The sequence below is a fragment of the Sus scrofa genome, chromosome 3 (genome assembly GCF_054392235.1).
Source record: "Sus scrofa isolate SSC_HxYL_T2T_F1_AM1 chromosome 3, Sscrofa_HxYL_maternal_Yorkshire_Landrace_v2.0, whole genome shotgun sequence".
NCBI lineage: Eukaryota > Metazoa > Chordata > Mammalia > Artiodactyla > Suidae > Sus > Sus scrofa.
This window is the reverse complement of record NC_139385.1, coordinates 115,389,670-115,411,907: the sequence shown is the minus strand read 5'-3', so window position 1 is coordinate 115,411,907 and position 22,238 is coordinate 115,389,670. Positions and strand designations below refer to the sequence as shown.

At 38.6% G+C, this 22,238-nt stretch overlaps 1 protein-coding gene across 2 annotated transcripts in view; it reads right to left on the bottom strand.

The window, feature by feature from the left end:
- Positions 1-22,238, bottom strand: part of HEATR5B (HEAT repeat containing 5B) — a 118,433-nt gene that overhangs the window by 30,031 nt on the left and 66,164 nt on the right. For both annotated transcript variants that reach the window (XR_002342772.2, XM_003481246.5), the window contains exons 24-27: positions 20,616-20,867; positions 18,258-18,439; positions 16,683-16,751; positions 5,513-5,692 (exon numbers count right to left, since the gene is read on the bottom strand). Coding sequence is in view for 1 of the 2 variants with exons in the window: in XM_003481246.5 (XP_003481294.2) it covers positions 5,513-5,692; positions 16,683-16,751; positions 18,258-18,439; positions 20,616-20,867 (683 nt within the window). In the remaining variant the exon portion in view is untranslated. The remainder of the gene's footprint in view (positions 1-5,512; positions 5,693-16,682; positions 16,752-18,257; positions 18,440-20,615; positions 20,868-22,238) is intronic.

Here is a 22,238-nt window from a genome sequence, read left to right as displayed (position 1 = left end):
TTTACTTTCTTCTTTGTGAATTACCAATTTATACTCTTTGGCCAAATTTGCATTTTAGAATGCTTATTTTGAATCTGTGTAGGAACTGGAGGGAGGAAGTAGACTAATAGTAGAAAAAAAGCACATTAGGATGCGATTGCATAGACGAGGCGACAAATAATGAAGACTCTATGGCAGTGGGGAAGGAGAGGAAGTATGAAGTTACAAGTATGGAAAAGGAACAAATGATCTATCAATAGCTAAATTAAGAAGACAGTTGCTATGCTGAATTAAATTCCACTTTTATTTTGAAAAAAAGATGCAGGAGTTCCCGTTGTGGTGCAGCAGAAATGAATTCAACTAGGAACCATAAGGTTCCATGTTCAATCCCTGGCCTTGCTCAGTGGGTTAAAGATCTGGCATTGCTGTGAGCTGTGGTGTAGGTGGCAGACATGGCTTGGATTCCACATTGCTGTGGCTGTGGTGTAGGCTGGCAGCTGTAGCTCTGATTCGACCCCTACCCTGGGAACCTCCATATGCTGCAGGTGTGGCCCTGAAAAACAAAACAAAACAAAAAAAGATGTAGAGAGACATGCACACACACATACACATGTGACATACAGATATATAAACAGATTTGTATGTGTACATATGCATAGTGATATACACCAAAATATTTTCTCTGGGTGATAAGATTACAGATGAGCTTTATTTTCTTTTTTATACTTTTTCTCTACATTCTGAGTTTGTGTAGTGAGCATGGGTGTTCTTATCAGAACAAAACTGCATTATTTTCAAAGATATTAATGAAGCAAAACAAACAGGAACTAGTTACGAAGCAGATATAAGCTGCGATTGGAGGAAGATGAATCAGTCAAGATTGATACCAAGGCTCTGGTCTGAGGACAGGAGGTAGGACCATTAGTTGGAGGAAAAAAGAGAAATGAGAAAACAGACATCTTATTTTAGATGTGTAGCGTTTATGGTAGCTATGGGTCGTTCCAAGTGGAGATGTCTAATAAACAGTCTTGGAATTTAAGAGAGAGGTCTCGGTGGAAGAGTAGATTTTAGAATCTTTAAATATACAAGTAAAAACTATAGGGTATGGATGTGGATGAGGCTGCCCAGAAAGTATAAAGTGTGACTATTGTACAACAGGGGGAAGAGAACCAGTATTTTATCATAACTATAAATACACGGTAACCTTTAAAAATTGTGAATCATATATATGGCACCTGTAACTTACACATTACTGTACATGACTACATTTCAATTTTAAAAAAGTATCAGAGTTCCTGTCGTGGTGTAGCAGCAACAAATCTGACTAGGAACCATGAGGTTACAGGTTTGATCCCTGGCCTTGTGCAGTGGGTTAAGGATCTGGTGTTGCTGTGAGCTGTGGTGTAGGTCGCAGACGTGGCTCGGATCTGGCGTTGCTGTGGCTGTGGCATTGCTGTGGCTGTAGTGAAGGCTGGTAGCAACACTTCTGATTAGACCCCTAGCCTGGGAACTTCCATATGCCGTGGGTGTGGCCCTAAAAAAAGACAAAAGACAAAAAAATAAATAAGTAAATAAAATTAAATTTAAAAAGAATGAAGAATCAGGAAAGAGACAAGAAAAATACCAACATTTAAGAGCAGTTAGGGAAAGAGAAGCCAGCAAGTGATGTTGAGAACAAACAATGGAAAGGAAATAGGAGAACCGAGAACCGAGGAAGCAGTGTCACAGAAGTCAAGGACAACAAAGGGTTTCTAGGAGACAACATCCAATGCTAGAGAAAGGCCAAGTCATACAGACTGAAAAGCATCCAGCGATTTGGAGAATTACATCACCTGTAACTTCAGTGAAGTAATTTCAATGGAGCGGTGAGATTAAACTCATGAAGAGGTGAGTGAGAGGAGGAAGCTGGGTTGGGAGAGAACATAGGCAAGGAAGAACTGCACGAAGAGAGGTGGTGAAGTTACAGAAGTGGGGATAACTGACAGGTCTGAGCTTGGAACAGTCTCCTCCTCAGACTTACATCTACTAACATCTACTCTCATGCTCTAGGTCTCAACTTAAGTGTCACTCTCTCCAAGAAGCCTCCTCTGAGTCCCCAGATGATTTTAAGTTGCACCTGCTATATTCAGAACAGTCTGTATTTCTCCCATGATAATACTCATTACATTTTGTTGCCTAAACTTGTCTACTAGTTTGTCCTTCTCAGTAAATGCAGAACATCTGTCTTGTTTACTACTGTCTTCTAAACTGCTAGCCTGGCAGAGAGCTGATGTTCAGTAACACTCTGTTGAATGAATCAAAATGTGGGAAGTAAAAGCGAGAAAAGGTAATCCTAGGTTAGTGGAAAACTTTAAAATAACAACAATCATTATATTAATAACAGCAGGAAACATTCATTGTACATGTATAATGGGGCTAGTTATTGGACAAAGCAATCCTTTGATCCACACTTTAAGGCTAAGAAAATAGGTTTAGAGAAGCTGTTAAATAACTCCCCAAGGTCACTCAGGTAAAAGGACAGCTAGCAACTCACGTAACTCTGAAGACTTGAAGATAACAACTTGAGGAGTTTGAAAACTAACATTCCCCATTTTCTAAGTAAAAAAAGTAAAAGCAAAGACAGGTCTTGAGTAGAGAAATACAGAATAGGCTGAGCCTTTGAGGAGAAGGCTAAAGGAAAGAAAGCTAGCAAAGAAAAAGACTACTAGACAATTATTTTTTCATAATATCAAGTTACCTCAAAATAAGAAAGGAGTTTTAGATAAAAACGTGCATTAGTGATTTAGTTATGTGAACTGGTTGGTTTTTGTTATTGTTTTTCTGTCTTTTGTCTTTTGGGGGCCGCACCTGCAGCATATGGAGGTTCCCAGGCTATGGTTGGAATGGGAGCTGTAGCTGCTGGCCTACGCCACAGTCACAGCAACGTGGGATCTGACCCACTTCTGTGACATATACCACAGCTCAGGGAAATGCTAGATCCCCAACCCACTGAACAAGGCCAGGGATCAAATCTGCATTCTCATGGATGCCAGTAGGGTTCATTAACCATTGAGCCACAGTGGGAACTCCTGAAGTTTGGATCTAATTTTCAAAAAGAAATAATTCATCTTCTATTCAGTGCTGAACACTTTGCTCTGTCCTTCTATATACATCATCGGAGAAGAAGGTATTTCTATATTGCATGTTACAGTGAAAAAACTGAGGATCTGAGAGATCAAATCACTTGATTAAAGTAAAAAAGATGGTGAGTCATAGAGACAGAACTTGCTCTAGGGCCATTCAGCATTTACAGCTTTCTGTACTGAACTATGCCAGACTTCCTGGCAGGTGAATTAAGCACATTAATGTAAGTCAACAGAGGACCAGCTAACTGGCAAATGATCTTATGATCATAACGTACATAATAGTTACTACATTTGGGGAAATTAAGGAATGCAGTTTAAGAATAAGAACAATTTTGGAGGTTATGTTTTTAAATGAAAAAAATCACTAAATCAGCTGGAAAGCAATTTCTACAGATAAGAAGAATAATAGTTTTAGAGCTCTCTTCATGACTCTGGTTAATAAACCCGACTAGGATCCACGAGGATGTGGTTCGATCCCTGGCCTTGCTCAGTGGGTTAAGGATCTGGAGTTGCCATGAGCTATGGTGTGGGCCGCAGATGCGGCTCAGATCCTGCATTGCTGAGGCGTCTGTGGAGTAGATTGATGGCTTCAGCTCTGATTCAACCCCCAGCCTGGGAACCTCCATATGCCGAAGGTACGGCCCTAAAAAGAAAAAAAGAAAAAAAAAAAGAAAGAAAGAAAGAAACAAAAGTAGTAGTTTTAGTTAAAAATTTAGATATGTGAAAACTGACAAAGAATATCTATTAATTTCAAAGTGAGAAAGCAATCATATTATCTTTCTTATACTACTTTCCATCTAAAATATATTTTCATTAATACAAAAAACTAAAATTTTACCAATAAGAACATTTATCAATATATACAAAAATAAAAACAAATTATTTTACTTGTCTAAGCCAAAAAAATGGCAGCAGGGTAAAATAAAGGAACACTCAAGGGACTCTATTTGAAAGACAGAGTGATCTACAGTCCAAAAATCAGAGAGAAAAACTAATTCCACAATATCTTATTATGTGTGACATTTTTCCTTTTTTTTTTTCATTCTGTGACAAAAACCAAAAACAAAACCCCATAGATCCTTTATCTAAACTATATCAAGTGGATGTTGCATAAGTTTTAAGCCAGCAATTGCTTATTGGGTGGTCATAAGCTGCTGATACCATGGAATTAGGGAAATGAGTTACTGGGTTGGCAGGGGAAGGACTAAAGAGCTACTTGAAATATCCGAGGGCAGATGATAAGAATTTCAAAGCACCTAGCAGGGGAGTTCCTGTTATGGCTCAGAGGTTAACAAACCCCACTAGCATCCATGAGGACGTGGGTTCAATCCCTGGCCTTGCTCAGTGGGTTAAGGATCTGGCGTTGCCATGAGCTATGGTGTAGGCCGCAGATGTGGCTCAGATCCTACATTGCTGAGGCAGCTGTGGAGTAGGCTGATGGCTTCAGCTCTGATTCGACCCCTAGGCTGGGAACCTCCATATGCCACAGGTGGAGCCCTAAAAAGACCCCCCCTCCAAAAAAAAGCACCTAGCAAAAGGAATTTAGAAAAGTGAATTTAAAACAATAACATTTTCCAAAAAATGGCTGTGAGGGAGCTCCCTTGTGGTACAGTGGGTTAATGATCTGGCGTTGTCACTGCAGCAGCTCAGGAACTTCCATGTGCTGTGGGCATGGCCAAAAAAAGAAAAAAAAGAGTGGCTATGGGAATGAAAAAGGTAAAAACCAGCTATTAAAAAACAAAATATACAACCAACCACACCCCCACCACCCCTGCAACTTTGGTATACATGAGTGGTGGCAGGTATCCTAAAATTTAATCAAAAAAGATTCTTGGCATAAAGTTTTTTCTATTATTTATATTTGTATGTTTTCTCTGCATAATTTTCCCAAAGTAAGCAGAACCCTTCTTCAAAATAGGTGTTTTTAAAAGACTGATTAAAAATATAATTCTTGGGAGTTCCCGTCATGGCTCAGCAGAAAATGAATCTGACTGGCATCCATGAGGATGCAGGTTGGATCCCTGGCCTCGTTCAGTGGGTTAAGGATCTGGCACTATTGTAAGCTGTGGTGTGGGTTGCAGATATGGCTCAGATCTCACGTTGCTGTGTCTGTGGCGTAGGCCAGCAGCTACAGTTCTGATTCAACCCCTAGCCTGCGAACTTCCACATACCTCAGGTGTGGCCCTAAAAATCCAAAACAAACAAAATATATATATAATTCTCAAAGGTTCAAAAAGAGTTCTTTGAGACATAAATGTATACACTACTTCAGTGAGAAAGAACAAACAGCAGGTTTTCAAAAAGGATTTCAAAGGCCAGTTTATTAAAAAATAAAACTTTACCTTCAATAATAGGGAAACGTTTCCTCATGAATGGAGATATGGTTAAAAACAATAGACCATGGTTACCTCTGCCCAAGCTTTGAGAACGGCCAGTTTTTCCATGGTTGTGGCACTCTCTCGGTACAGCTGGCTAGAAGACCCTTTTCCGGCCTGAACTTTGTCCAGAGAAGAAACAAGCAGGTTGTGTACTCGACGGAGATCATTGAGATCACTGACAACTCCACTTCCAATCCATGTACTGCATACCTATCCAAAGGAAAAAAATTAATTTTATATTAAAAGTTAGCGTTAAACCTGTAAAAGGAGTTGTCTAGTGGCCTAGTGGTTAAGGATCTAGTGTTGTCATGGCTGTGGCTTGGGTCACTGCTATGGCATGGATTCAATATCTAGCCTCGAACTTTTGCATGCCATTTGAGTATGGCCAAAAAATAAAATAAATAAAAATTATGTATGCACACACACACACACACTCATATAGAGTAAATATAATTCCCCCCCCACCAGGGGAAAACCAATGAACACAACAAAACAAAAAAAACCCCAATGCTATACCTTAACATTATTTTTAAAAATAAAAACTCAACAGCAAGTATAGAATTTATTGTACTCCTATGTGGAAAACAAAATAATATTTACTTAACATGTTTCCATAATCTAATTTCACAAAAATTTTAACAGTAAAAACGTACACCCAAATCAGCTCAGTCATTAATAATTCTTCAATGCAACACATTCCTGGAGTTCTCCTGTGGCTCAGTGGGTTAAGGACCTATTGCTGTCACTGCAGCGGCTTGGGTCATTATGGTGACATGGGTCATATGGTAGTTCTATTTTTAGCTTTTTGAGAAACTTCCATATTGTTTCCCACAGTGGCTGTACCAATTTACATTCGCACCAACAGTGTACAACTGCCTTTTCTCCACATCTTCACCAACATTTTTTATTTTTTATTTTTTTTTCTTGATGATATAGGCATTCTGACATTCTAATTGATGTGAGGTGATATCTCATTGTGGTTTTGATTTGCATTTCCCTGATGATTAGCAATGCTGAGAATCTCTTCACGCACCTGTTGGACATCTGCATTTTGTCTTTGGAAAAATGTCTAAACAGTTTTTAAACTGGTTCTTTGCCTTTTTGATATTGAGTCGTGTAAACTGTTCATATATGTTGGATATTAACCGCTTACTGGTCATGTCATTTGCAACTATCTTCCCCCATTCAGTAGGTTGTCTACCATTTGTTTTATGTGTGGCAATTTTAAGTTTTAGTTTTTATTTTATTTTTTAAGTTTTAGTTTCTAAAATCAGTACTTTTTAATGGAAACAGCTTGACCAAAAATCTGTCACTTCTGAACTCATTCTATGAGGCCAGCATCACTCGATATCAAGACCAAAGATATCACACAAGAAAATTATAGGCCAGTATCCTTGATGAACACAAATGCGAAAATCTTTTAACAAAACATCAGCAAACTGAATCCAACAATACATTAAAAGGATCATACACCATGATCAAGTGGGATTTATCGAAGGGATGCAAGGTTTTTCAATATCTGCAAAACAGTCAGTGCGACACACACATTAACAAACTGAAGAATAAAAACTGGATCATCATTTCAATAGATACAGAAAAAGCTTCTGATAAAATTCAACATCCTTTTGTAATAAAACTCTCCAGAAAGTGGGCATAGAGAGAACCTACCTCAACATATCAAGGCCATATATGACAAACCCACAGCTAATATTACACTCAATTGTGAAAAGCTAAAAACATTTCCTCTAAGATCAGGAATAAGACAAGGATGTCCACTTTGACCACTTTTATGTAGCATGGTTTTGGAAGTCCTAGCCACAACAATCAAATAAGAAAGAGAAATAAAATGAATCCAAATTGGAAGGGAAGACGTAAAGCTGTCACTGTTTGCAGATGACATGATACTATACATAGAAAATCCTAAAAATACAACCCGGAAACCATAGAGCTCATCAATAAATTTGATAAAGTTGCAGATACGAAAATAATACACAGAAATCTGTTGCATTTCTATACACTAACAACAAACAATCAGAAAGAGAAATTAAGGAAACCACCATTGCATCAAAAAGAATAAAACGCCTAGGAATAAACCTACCTAAAGATGTAAAAGATCTATACTTGGAAAACTTTAAGACACAGATGAAAGAATCTGAAGGTGACACAAACAGATGAAGATATACAATGTTCCTGGTTGGAAGAATTAATATCATTAAAATGAGCATACTACACAAGGCAATCGACAGATTCAGTGAAATCTCTATCAAAATACTGATCAAATTTTTCCAAGAACTAGAACAAATAATCTTAAAATTTGTATGGAAACACAAAAGACCCCAGAGAGCCAAAACAATCTTGAGAAAGAAAAGAACTGGAAGAATCATGCTCTCTGTCTTCAGATTATACTACAAAGCTACAGTAATCAAAATAGTTGGTTACTGGAGTTCCCATCCATGGCTCAGTGGTTAACAAACCTGACTAGTATTCGTTGAGGACATGGGTTTGATCCCTGGCCTCACTCAGTGGGTTGGGGATCTGGTATTGCCATGAGCTATGGTATAAGTCACAGACATGGCCCAGATCCAGCATTGCTGTGGCTGTGGTGTAGGCCAGCAGCTGTAGCTCCGATTGGACCCCTAGTCTAGGAACCTCCATGTATGGCCCTAAATAGACAAAAGACAAAAAATTTAAATAACTGAATAAATTAAACGGTTGGTTACTGGCAAAAAACCCAAAAAACAAAAAACCAAAATCAGACACATAGATCAAAGGAAAAGAATAGAGAGACCAGGAGTAAGCCCACACACCTGTGGTCAATTAATCAATGACAAAGGAGGCAAGAATACACAATGAAGAAGAAACAATCTCCTCAATAAGTGGAGCTGGGAAAATTGACAGCTACATGTAAAAGAATGAAAGTAAAACATTCTCTAATACCTTTAAAAAAACACCCACTCAAAATGGACTAAAAATTTAAATCTAACACTCAATACTAGAAAACTCCTGGAGGAAAACATAGGCAGAACACTCTTTGACATAAATCACAATATTTTTGACATAAATCACAATATTTTTTATATTCTCTCCTACAGCAAACAAAAGCAAAAATAAACAAAAGGGATCTAATTAAACTTAAAACCATTTTCACAGCAAAGGAAATCATTGATAAAACAAAAAGATAACTGAATGGGAGAAGACATTTGATGGTGCCAACTTTACTCAACAATGACAAGACTTCACTTTCTAATTTGAAATACTCAGGCCAAGATGTGTTGCACAATTCACAACTTTTTAGTAAAAGGTAATAAGGTACATGAACTTAAAGTATGGAACAAGGTGTACAGCAACACCTCATAATTAACACGTGGATATTTCTGCAATGAAATGTTGAATGAATCACACTAAGAGAGATCAATCAATACTATCCTCTGACTCAGATTCATGTCAGGGTCAAGAGAGTACAGTCAGCTCAGATTATGATACCAAATAAATTACGAAAAAGCTTTTGGTTTTCAGAGCATTTGGATTTTGAATCATGGTTAATAGATTATGTTCCTATATTTAAAACTTTTTTTTTTTTTTTCAGGGCCACACCCACAGCATATGGAAGTTCCCAGTCAAGGGACTGAATCAGAGTTATAGCTGCCGGCCTATGCCACAGTCACAGCAATGCCAGACCTGAGTCATGTCTTCGACCTACACTACAGCTTCACAGCAACACTGGATCCTTAACCCACTGATTGATTCCAGGGATCGAACTTGCACCCTAATGGTTACTAGTTGGGTTGGTTACCCCTGAGCCACAATAGGAACTCCCTATATTTAAAACTTCTTAAAAGTTGAGAATAAATGCTATATGTAAACTATTTCATTCTCTTGTAATCTTATTCTCAAAGAATTCAAAACTAAATTTAACGAAAATCATTAAGGACATTTAAAATTGATTGCTACCAATAGAGAGTCCCAAAATAAACCCAGACACCTACGGTCAATTAATTTTTGACAAATGAGGCAAGAATATAAAATGGGAAAAAGACAGTCTCTTCACCAAGCGGTGCTGGAAAAACAGGACAGCTGCATGTAATGCAATGAAACCAGAACAAAAGAAATAAAAGGTACCCAAACTGGAAGAGAAGAGGTAAAACTGTCACTATATGCAGATGACATGATACTACATATAGAAAACCCTAAGGACTCCACACAAAAACTATTTGAATTGATAAATGAATTCAGCAGAGTAGCAGGACACAATATTAACATTCAGAAATTGGTTACATTTCTCTATACTAACAATGAAATATTAGAAAAGGAAAATAAAAAGAAAAAAAAATGTTTTAAAACAGCATTCCCAAAAATTAAATACCTAGGAATAAACCTGACCAAGGAAGTAAAAGACTTATATGCTGAGAACTATAAAATATTAATCAAGGAAATTAAAGAAAATTCAAAGAAATGGAAAGATATCCCACGTTCCTCAATTAGAAGAATTAATATCATTAAAATGGCCATAATACCCAAAGCCACGTAAAGATTTAATGTGATCCCTATCAAATTATTCATGACATTTTTCATAGAACTTGAACACATAATCCAAAAACATATATGGAACCATAAAAGACCCAGAACTGCCAAAGCAATCCTGAGGAAAAAAAAAAACAAAGCAGGAGGCATAACACTCCAGGCTTCAGACAATATCACAAAGCTGTAGAAGTCAAGACAGTGTTGTACGCGTTCAAAAACAGACATATGGAGTTCCCGTCGTGGCACAGTGGTTGACGAATCCGACTGGGAACCATGGGGTTGTGGGTTTGGTCCCTGCCCTTGCTCAGTTGGTTAAGGATCTGGCATTGCCATGAGCTGTGGTGTAGGTTGCGGAAGCGGCTTGGATCCCGTGTTGCTGTGGCTCTGGCGTAGGCCAGAGGCTACAGCTCCAATTCGACCCCTAGCCTGGGAACCTCTATATGCAGCAGGAGCGGCCCTAGAAATAGCAAAAAGACAAAAACAAAACAAAACAAAACAAAAAAAACCAAAAACCAGACATATGCATCAATGGAACAGAACAGAGAGCCCAGAAATAAACCCAGATACCTATGGTCAATTAATCTTCAACAAAGGAGGCAAGAATAGAAAATGGAAAAAGTCTCTTCAGCAAGTGCTGCTGGGAAAACTGGAAGGCTGCATGTAAATCAATGAAATTAGAACACACCCTCACACCATGCACAAAAATAAACTCAAAATGGGAGTTCCCATCATGGCACAGCAGAAGTGAATCCGACAAGGAACCATGAGGTTGCAGGTTCAATCCCTCCCTCATTCAGTGGGTTAAGGATCCAGAGTTGCCATAAACTATAGTGTAGGTCACAGACCTTATCTCGGATTTGGCAGTGTGTGTGGCGTAGGCCGGCAGCTACAGCTCGATTAGACCCCTAGCCTGGGAACTTCCACATGCCCTGAGTGAGGCCCTAAAAAGACAAAAAGACCAAAAAAAAAACCAAAAAAACAAAACAAAAAAACAAACCCTCAAAATGGTTTTTTAAAGATAAGACATGACAACATAGAGTTCCCTTCGTGGCTCAGTGGTTAATGAACCCAAATAGGATCCATGAGGATGTGGGTTCAATCCCTGGCCTCACTCAGTGGGTTAAGGATCCGGTTTTGCTGTGAGTTGTGGTGTGGGTCGAAGATGCAGCTAGGATCCAGCATTGCTGTGGCTATGGCACAGGCTGGCAAGCTGTAGCTCCAATTTGACCCCTAGCCTGAGAACTTCCATATGCCTCAGGTACAGCACTACAAAGCAAAAAAAAAAAACAAAAAAAAAAACACATGACACCATAAAACTCTTCATGGAGAATATACGCAAAATATTCTGTCATAAACTATATAAATATTTTCTTAAGTCAGTCTCCCAAGGTGATAGAAATAAAAACAGAAATAAATAAGACCCAATCAAACTTACAAACTTTTGCACAGCAAATGAAACTATAAAGAAAGAAAAAGCAAAAAACAAAAAGCCTACAGAATGGGAGAAAATAGTTGCAAACAATGCAACAGACAAGGGCTTAATCTCCAAAATATACAAAAAACTCATACAACTCAAGAACAATAAAAAATACAACCCAACTGAAGAATGTGCAGAGGACCTAGACATCTCCAAAAGAAGATGGCCAGGAGGCACATGAAAAGATCAACATCACTAATTATTAGAGAAATGCAAATCAAAACTACAAATGAGGTACCCACCTCATACCAGTCAGAATGGCCATCATTAAAAAGTCTAAAAATAACAAATGCTGGAGAAGGTGTGGAGAAAAGGGAATCCTCCTACATTGTTGGTATGAATGTAAATTGGTACAACCACTATGGAGAACAGTAGGGAGGTTCCCCAGGAAACTAAAACTAGAACTACCATATAATCCAGCAATATCACTCCTGGGTGTATATCTGGACAAAACTATAAATCAAAAAAGAAACATGCACCCCTATGTTCAAAGCAGCATTATGCACAATAGCTAAGACATGGAAACAACCTAAATGTCCAAGGCCAGATGAATGAATTAAGATGTGGCACATTGGAGTTCCCGTTGTGGCTAAGGGGTTAACAAATCCAACTAGGAACCATGAGGTTGCAGGTTTGATCCCTGCCCTTGCTCAGTGGGTTAAGGATCTGGCATTGCCATGAGCTGTGGTGTAGGTTGCAGAAGCGGCTCGGATCCCAAGCTGCTGTGGCTCAGGCGTAGGCCAGCAGCTACAGCTCCGATTAGACCCCTAGCCTGGGAACCTCCATATGCTGCAGGAGCGGCCCTAGAAAAGGAAAAGGGGGAAAAAAAAATGAAGATGTGACACATATATACAGCTGAATACTACTCAACCATAAAAAATGAAATAGTGCCATTGACAGCAACACAGATGGAACTAGTTTCTCATATTAAGTGAAGTCAGAAAGAGAAAGACAAATATCACATAATATCACTTACATTTGGAATATAAAATATGACACAAATGAACCCATCCACAAAACAGAGACTCACAGACATAGAGAACAGACTTGCGGTTTCCAAAGGGCAAAAGAAGGAGTGGGATGGATTGGGAGTTTGGAGTTAGTAGATGCATGATTCCATATAAAATAGATTAGTAATGAGGTATAGCACAGGGAATTATAACCAGTCTTTTGGGACAGACCATGATGGAAGGTAATATAATGAAAGCAATATATATGTATGACTAGGTCACTTTGCTGAATGGCAGAAACTGGCATAACATTGTAAATTAATTATACTTTAATAAAAAAAAATTTTAAATTGATTGTTACCAATACTGATGGCAAAAAACAATACCAGCAAAAATAGTGAAGAACAGAAACAGACTCATACCTTTGTTACAAAAACAAACTTATGGTTACCAAAAAGGGATGGGGTGGGGGGGGCGGGGATTAGGATCGGCATATGCAAAATGGTGTATGGAATGGATGGTCAAAGGGGACCTGCTGCATAGCACAAGAAACGCTACACAATATTGTGATAATCTGTATTGGAAAAGAATCTGAAAAAGACTGGGTATGTGTATGTGTATATGTATAACTGAATCACTTTGTGGTACTGCAGAAATTAACATAACATTGTAAATCAACGACACTTCAATAAAATTTTAAAAAGTAAAAAAATGCAATGCTGAAAAACATAATGAAATTGAAAGTGAAAAGAAATTAAATATTAGTGTGAAAATGAAGAGTTGTTATTCCTAAGGAAAATAACATATTGGAGAGACTTGATAAATATTTCTGTGAATTTTGGTTAGAAATAGAAGTTGAGGAAAACTGATGAGATTGAGAATTTGGCACTAAGTTTGCTTTGCAAAAACTTAAGTACTCTCTCCACTTTAAAGAACATGAAACCAGAATCTGCAGATACTGCCTCATGGATTTAGTTTATGAAGAAAGACAAAGGAGCACTAATCAGCAAAACAGTATCAGAGAAAGACTCTGGCCATATATCAAAAGAATGATGAATGAATGTACATTTATAAATTTTAGGCTGAAATAAAATATTTGAAGTATGTACCATGTTTATGATTCCAACAGTGCTTTACGTGATTTTTTAAATTAACCCACTGATTAATGTCTCCAACTGTCTTTAATTGAAGACATTTGAAGGTCTTCTTATAATATCTAAGAATTATTTGATTTTTCAGGTTCAATATCATATTTATTCTAATAAAGAAGCTAGGATGGGAGTTCTTGTCATGGCTCAGTGGTTAACGAATCTGACTAGGAACCATGAGGTTGTAGGTTCTATCCCTGGCCTTGCTCAGTGTGTTAAGGGTCTGGCGTTGCTGTGGTGTAGGTTGCAGACGCGGCTCAGATCCCAGGTTGCTGTGGCTCTGGTGTAGGCCAGCGGCTACAGCTCTGATTAGACCCTTAGCCTGGGAACCTCCATATGCAGCGGGAGCAGCCCTAGAAATGGCAAAAAGATGAAAAAAAAAAAAAAAAAAAAGAAGCTAGGATGCCATATTTCACCATCTGCTTGAAATCAACTCCTTCCTTTATCTTAAGGAAAGGAACTTGCAACTCAATGGCCTACCTATTTCAAAACCAGCTTTCCTCCCAGAAACACAAGGGTAAGAAGTCAAAAATTTAAGTGTGGGGAGTTCCCACTGTGGTACAGTGGGTTAACAATCCAGCTGCAGTGGCTCAGATCTCCATGGAGGAACAAGTTCAATCCCCGGCCTAGGGCAGTCTGTTAAAGGATCCAGTGCAGCTGCAACTCGGATTCAATTTCAGGCCCAGGAACTTCCATATGCTGTGAGTGTGGCCATTTAAAACAAACAAACAAACAAACAAAATTAGAAAAAAAATTTAAGTCTGCCACTAGAAAAGGAGAAACTTCTTACAGAAAAAGCAAGTAGGGCCGCGTAAGAAATTAGAAATTTAAGGTAAATTCAGTAACAGGAATTTTTCATACTACTCATTCACAAGATGAAAGTATAATACCCTTTGCTTGTCTAATAATCAGGAGCTTTGTAGGAGGTTTCATCTGCTTAAATATTAAGATCTGATGGAGGAGTTTCCATCGTGGCACAGTGGTTAACGAATCCGACTAGGAACCATGAGGTTGCAGGTTCAATCCCTGGCCTTTCTCAGTGGGTTGAGGATCTGGTGTTGCCATGAACTGTGATGTAGGTTGCAGAGGCGGCTCAGATCCCATGTTGCTGTGGCTCTGGCGTAGGCTGGTGGCTATATCTCCAATTTGACCCCTAGCCTGGGAACCTCCATATGCCATGGGAGTGGCCCAAGAAATGGCAAAAAAGACCAAAGAAAAAAAAAAAAAAGAAACTGAAACATTACCATGATACATTTAGTTACATATGACTGTGATTTCTTTTTTTTTTTTCTTTTGCTTTTTAGGACCGCATCCAGGGTATATGGAAATTCCCAGGCTAGGGTTTGAATTGGAGCTACAGCTGCCAGCCTATGCCACAGCCACAGCAATGTGGGATCCAAGCCACGTCTGTGACCTACACCACAGCTCACAGCAACGTTGGATCCCTGACCCACTGAGCAAGGCCAGAGACCAAACCCGCATCATGGATACTACTCCGATTCAATTCCACTACACCACAACGAAAACTCCAGTGACTGTGATTTCAGATAGTTGTGTGCCAGTGTCCCAATCCAAATGACTTACCTACCCTAACTCCAAAGTTTGTACCATGATCCATATAGATCTCTGTCTTAAAGAAGGCTCCCTCTTCTCTCCCTTGGCTGTTGGTGGTAGGAGTTCATTTCTCTGAAGGCCACCATTAAGAAGGCAGGTGTTAGAGAAATAAATACTAACTGAAAGAGGAGGAAACTCACTCAGCCACAGAGAGAGCAAAGCCAGAATTTCAAATCTATCAATGCAAACAGCAGAGCATTCTGCATAGAGGCCAGATGCAGCTTGATTATGGAGTCTAAACAATAATGACAGACTACAGCCCTGTATTTCAGAAAACTGGGAAGGATGGAGTTGCTTCTCTTCCATTCTTAGATAACCAAAGAATCAATTTTCTAAAAGATTAGAGCTTAATGCAGGAATCCTTTTACAGTATGAAAAATGAAAAAGATGAACTTATTAAAGGTGTAGGAACAGTTGTGCTCTTGAAACTCCCTTCAGATACAATAATATGAGACTAATCTCCTGGGATTAATTTTGCAATAAAATTTCCATATTGTGGAATTCTCTTCTGGGGTAAGTTCATACATAGAAACTTATAGGGAGTTCCTGTCGTGGCGCAGTGGTTAACGAATCCGACTAGGAACCATGAGGTTGCGGGTTCGGTCCCTGCCCTTGCTCAGTGGGTTAACGATCCGGCGTTGCCGTGAGCTGTGGTGTAGGTTGCAGACGCGGCTCGGATCCCACTTTGCTGTGGCTCTGGCGTAGGCTGGTGGCTACAGCTCCGATTCAACCCCTAGCCTGGGAACCTCCATATGCCGTGGGAGCGGCCCAAGAAATAGCAACAATAACAACAACAACAACAACAAAAGACAAAAGACAGAAAAAAAAAAAAAAAAAAAAAGAAACTTATAGAACTTTCACAACCTGTGGTCAAAAAAAAAAAAAACCCTTTTATTACCTAATTATTACTACTATATATTCTTAAATTATTGTAGATTTTAAGATTTTTTTTTTCTTTTTGCTATTTCTTGGGCCGCTCCCACGGTATATGGAGGTTCCCAGGCTAGGGGTCGAATCGGAGCTGCAGCCACCAGCCTACACCAGAGCCACAGCAACGCGGGATCCGAGCCGTGTCTGCAACCTACACCACAGCTCACGGCAACGCCGGATCGTTAACCCACTGAGCAAGGGCAGGGACCGAACCTGCAACCTCATGGTTCCTAGTCGGATTCGTTAACCACTGCGCCACGACGGGAACTCCAAGATTTTAACTTTTATTCTAGTCTCTCTTCTGACTTTCAAATCTCTGTTTACTACTGGATAATAATAACAGCTTTGTATTCCAAAGTCATGTCCTCAGCTATAGCAACATTTAAAAATGTGATTAATAGTTATAACATCATTTCATACTGAATAAAAAAGAAACTATCACTGTTGTATTTCTGAGATAAAAATAAATACTATTTGATTTTTCTCTTCTTGGAAGTGAAGTTCTAAGATTATCTATGAATTTATAGACATTAACTATAGAAAACTATTTTTCATCTTACCTGGCAAGCTTTTGCTATTATGTCTGATGGGGTATCTTGGGAAAAGGCTGGTCTTAGAGCAGCTCCCACCTAGAAAAATGAATACAAAGATTTTGTTTTTAAAGATAAGCAGTAAACATAAACCCTTTTGTGTCTCTGGAGATAAAAACACATAAAATATATATTTGTTCCTTTCCTTTTTATCACGTCTCTTATCTCTCTTTTAGGTTACAACAAACTGAATCATAACATTTTTCTTTTGCTTTCCAGGAGATTATCGTTATCAAATCTATATGAATACTATACTAAATGGGCAATTAATCTTGCTTCTTTTTCCTTTGTTTTTGTTTAATAATAAATAAGATTTTATGAGAAAGCTGCATGTTCCCAGAGATAACAGAAAAGTGCTATTTTGTTTTCTGTCTATATATTCCTGAACCTATTTCTTTTTTCTTTTCTTTTTGGTTGCAACTATGGCATGCGCAAGTTCCCAGGCTAGGGAATGAACCCGAGCCACAGTAGTGACAAAGTTGAATCCTTAACCACAAGGCCACCAGGGAACTCCCTTCTGAACATACCCTTCTGAACATACAAAGGCTCAATTCCTTTAAATAACTGAGTAGTACTAAACAAAAATTCAGTCACTAAAAGACCTTAAAGATCATTTCACCTCAAAAAGAGATATTTTAAAAGAAGGCTGCTCTAAGAAATATTAACTTATGTACTTTTGTCATAGTAAGCAGAAATATGAGCTTCAGTTTTTATAAGCCAGTACTAATCTCACATTCTTAGGTATATTAATTTTTTTTTTTTTTTTGGCTTTTTAGGGCCATACCCACAGCATATGGAAGTTCCCAAGCTATGGGTCTAATTGGAGTTGTTGCTGCTGGCCTACACCACAGCCACAGCCATGCCAGATCCAAGCCGTGTCTGCGACCTACACCACAGCTCATGGCAATGCTGGATCCTTAACCCATTGAGCAAGACCAGGGATTGAACCCACATCCTCATGGATGCTAGTCAGATTTGTTTCCACTGCCCCACAACTGGAACACTCACAGCACTCTTTAAAAGTTCCTTTTATCTTTTAAATGACATGGCTAAATATGTAAACACAAGATTGGAAAGTCAGGCTGAAACATCTATTCTAGTTTTATCACTAATATTATATCACAATTTAAAAATAGTAATGAATTTTGCTCTATTGTTTCTTTTTTTTTACCACCTCCCCACGGCAAAGTAACTGTTCAGGGACTGATCTGTTGGCCAGAGACTAAATCTGAGCCAGAGCTGTGACCTACATGACAGCCGCTGCAATGTCACATCCTTTAACCCACTGTTCTAGTCCAGGGATAGAAGCAGGGCCTCCACAGAGACAAGCCGGATCATCAACCTGCTGTGCCACAGCAGGAACTCCTATACAACTGTTTCTTCAACTGTGAGTTGATTCAAACTATGTAATAGACAATGGGAGTAAAGGTATGCATTCTACATGAATAAATAGGTTGCAGGTCCAAATACATTTCTCCAAGGGATCTTTACTCCTTTAATGTTCACTCAAAAGATCAATTTTAATTTTGAAACAAAATATCTCACATTAGCTTGATACTGCTCCAGAATCACATGACCTGGAAATTCTGGCTCAGGCACAGACGCAAACTTCTTGATAATATCTTCAAGTGCTTGGAGACCGGCCATCCGCAACTGGTTACTGTGATCTGTTGCCGCCATGAATGCCATACGAATCAGGTCAGAGAGATGAAGTACCAAGAGGTCATCTAAAAATAAAAATAGAAGGCAAAAAAGAAAACATTTCCAAAATTAAGTGTAATACCATAAAAATACAAAATCATTATGTACAATGACATTTGAAGCAAAATAATTGATTACCATAACTTTCCCTAAAGGAGTGTTAATTCTTTGGTCAATGAGGGTTGGTAAATTTTTTCTGTAAAGAACCAGAGAGTAAATATTTTTGGCTTTGCTGGCTATATAATTTCTATCATTACTACTCAACTTTGCTGTTGCAGCACGTACACAGACCACATATATGTATACAGTTGTACTATGCTCCAAAAAAACTATTTATAAAAACAGACTGCAGGCTGGAAGTTCCTCCTGTGGCACAGTGGGTTAAAGATCCGGTGTTGCCCCAGCTGTAGTATAAGTCACAGCTGCAGCTCAGTTTCATTCTGCTTATTGGAAAGAAATCTCCAAGGCAGAAAGAACTGGATTAAAATGGGCCTATTCATATTATGCCAACCCAAAAGTACAGAAAAGACCCATTACTCCTCCTGTAGTCTCTTGTCACCTAATTTACAATTTATATCAATCTACAATGAAGAATAAGGCAATTTTTGGGGGAACAAAAGTGTTGTTGCTTCTCTACACAATCTCTACCTACAACCTTTCTCAAATCAAGACCTCTTTATTTTTCCTGACTCCAAGGAGATAAACTACTAGAGCAGGGGGGGAGGTAAGGGGCACTTGGGAAGACAGTTCAAACGAGGAGAGAATTAGGGGACTGAGAGAAGTTTACTACAGTCTGAGATTTTCTGATCTACAGAACTGTAAGTTAACAAATTTCTGTTATTTTAAGCCATTATGTTTGCAGTCAGTTATTATAGCAACAAAAGAAAACCAACCAGCTTCTTCTACCTAGAAAGCCTCTCTCTGCCTCTAAAACTAGCTGCAGAATGACCACTTCTGTGATATCTTCCCTGGCTTCTCAGGAAATGAGCAGTACTTTTTTTATGCTTCTAAAATACTCTATCCTTCCACTATTGGGAGATATAATTATTTGTGTGATAAATTTGTCTCTTTGTCTTCCAGACTAGAAATTCTTTAAGAGCATGGACTACTTTTTTTCCTTTTTGGATCCCCAATGTGCAGCAAAGGACAGAATTCAGTAATTATTTGATGAATAATTACATGAATGAAGACATCATGTTTATGACATATTGTGCTTTGCTGGTACACTATACTCAAATTCATATTTCATACACAGTGTAATAATCTTTTACTTTACTTTTTTTTTTTTTCCTGGCCATGCCCACAGTATATGGAAGTTTCCAGGCCAGGGATCAAAACCATGCCATAGCAGTGACCCGAGCTACAGTAGTGACAATGTCAGATTCCTAACCTGTTGAGCCACGAGGGAACTCCCTACTTTTCATTTTCTAATCTGTTTGTGAGTTCTGCTGCTTCTTACACACAAGAAAGTAAACTGATAGGCATTTTTAATACATAGATTTCAGTACTGATAATACATACAATATATCTTCAATATTTAAAACATGACAGGATGATGAAGAGACAATAAAGTATGAGATAAGAAAAGTCTGTTACTCTACCACCTCTCTCAGCTTCTCTGGGTTTCCTTATTTGCAAGTGAAGATACTAGACCTGATGATCTCTTCGTAAATTCCTTATATCTGATTGGGGAATGTATGATATAAGAGCTTACAATCAATCAAAAAGTAAAGGATTTCAGTAATAAACAATTTTCGCCTTTTCAAAAATACCCAAGAGCATTTCTAAAATCTGACAATTTGAAATCTGCCATGGTATTCATGCATTCTAACATTCTCCATGACTGAGGATTGAAAATCTCTTATATACAGTCACCTTAAATTTTTGCCATCTCTTTCACACTGAAGTGCTAAAAGTGAGATAAGGTACCAAGGAAACATAAGGTACTGCTGTCATTGTCCTAAGGGCAAATGATTAAGATAAACATATCTTAGAAAGATAAATAACTTTGGAAGACTTTCCTTATCTTCCAAATAAGGATCAGAAGATGGACTATATGTAGAGAGGACGGAAAATAAAGGTAAAAGGCAAGGAAACTTATAATAAATGAAAGCCACAGTCTAAAAGCATGTTACAAAGCAGTAAAATATTTCAAACCTATAAAAATACTGTGGGGAAAAGAAGCACTGATTTTAAATTTACTTGTAGGATTTCGTAGTTTAGCAGAACGTGCCATGGCAAGATCAAAGTGGGCCTGATCAGCATTCTCACACAAATTGATGATTCGACACAGGCAATCAGCAGCAAATACTCGAGTGGCCCAGCGAGGTGCCACAAAGGGCTTTGATTTATCTTCTTCTCCTAGTGTGGTAAACATGGTATCATCGTCCATCTCATCTTTCTTTTCAAATTCTTCATCTTTTCCACTACTTAAGGGAGTTGCGGTACTCATATCTGTAACAAAAATAAAAGCATAGCAACCTCACAAATAGAAAAATGATGCTTTAGAAATAGCATTAACATCTGAAGATTTCTAATTTTTTAAAAAAAGATGATATTTTCACTCCTTTGAAAACAGAATTGGCAAGGTTTATCTTTGAAATAATTAATTAAAAAACCAAGAAGGTGCAGTGGGAGATATAAACTACTGGGTGTAAGACAGGCTCAAAGATGTACTATGCGGAGTTCCCTTGTGCTGCAGCAGATTAAGGATCTGGCATTGTCACTGCAGTGGCTGAGGTCGCTGCTGTGGCATGGGTTCGATCCCTGGCCCAGGAACTTTCACATGCTTCAGGCAGGGCCAAAAAAAAAAAGATGTACTTTACAAGATGAGGAATATAGCCAATAATTTTGTAATAATGGAAAGTACCATTTAGAAATTATATAAAAATTAAAATAAAAAAATTTTAAAAACATAGCAGCTATCATGTATCAACTTATAGTTTTATAATATTGTTTTGTTTTCATTGTATGTACTTACACAGTGTCTTTTATAAAAGCTATGATGGTTGTTCTGTTTATGGCAGTAATATAAAGTTTCTCCTTAAAATAAATATATTTAATTAAAAAAATAAAAATTGGCAGGGTCAAGAGGGTGGAGCAGTAAGACATGGTGCTCACATCCCCCCACAAACACATTAAAAAAAAAATCTACATGTATAAAGATTCTCACAGAACATCTATGAACATTGGCAGAAGACTTCAGATCTCCAAAAAGGGCAAGAAACCCTCCATATAACTGGGTAGAACAAAAGGAAAAGAAAAAAAGAGAGAGAAGAAAGCAAGGGGATCAGTACTCCTGAGAGGGAGCTGTGAAAGAGGAAAGAAAGGCATCTGCATTCTGGGAGTCTACCTAAGTGACAGGAAGATGTACTGGGACAATGGGGGAACCGCAAAGCCTCGGAAAAAAATTGGCCTCTGACCAGTTGGTCAGAGGAGAGAAAAACAGAAAGAGCTGCACAGAGCATTGGTAACACTGCCCAGGACACCACAGGCGGGTGAGACACTCAGGCGGGGGCTGGGCACTGGGACTCGGGGTTGGCTATGTGTAAACAGCCCAAGGAGGGTAGGGGGTAGCACACCACGAGCTGGGCTGGGAAGCATAGGAGGAGGGCCTGGGCCCACAGGAGAGGCAAGGGCCATTGTTGGGGAGGGCAAAAGGAAGAGGGTTAAGACTGCCGTAGGAAATCTTTCTCTGCTTACACACAGGCTCCTGGGGGGCACAGAGACAGGTGGAAATCGCCAAAACCATCTCAGACTCCTGAGTCTAAAGATCCTATGAAAAGGCACTGTTCTAGTTGCCACTTCCCAGTATCTTTGAGCTTA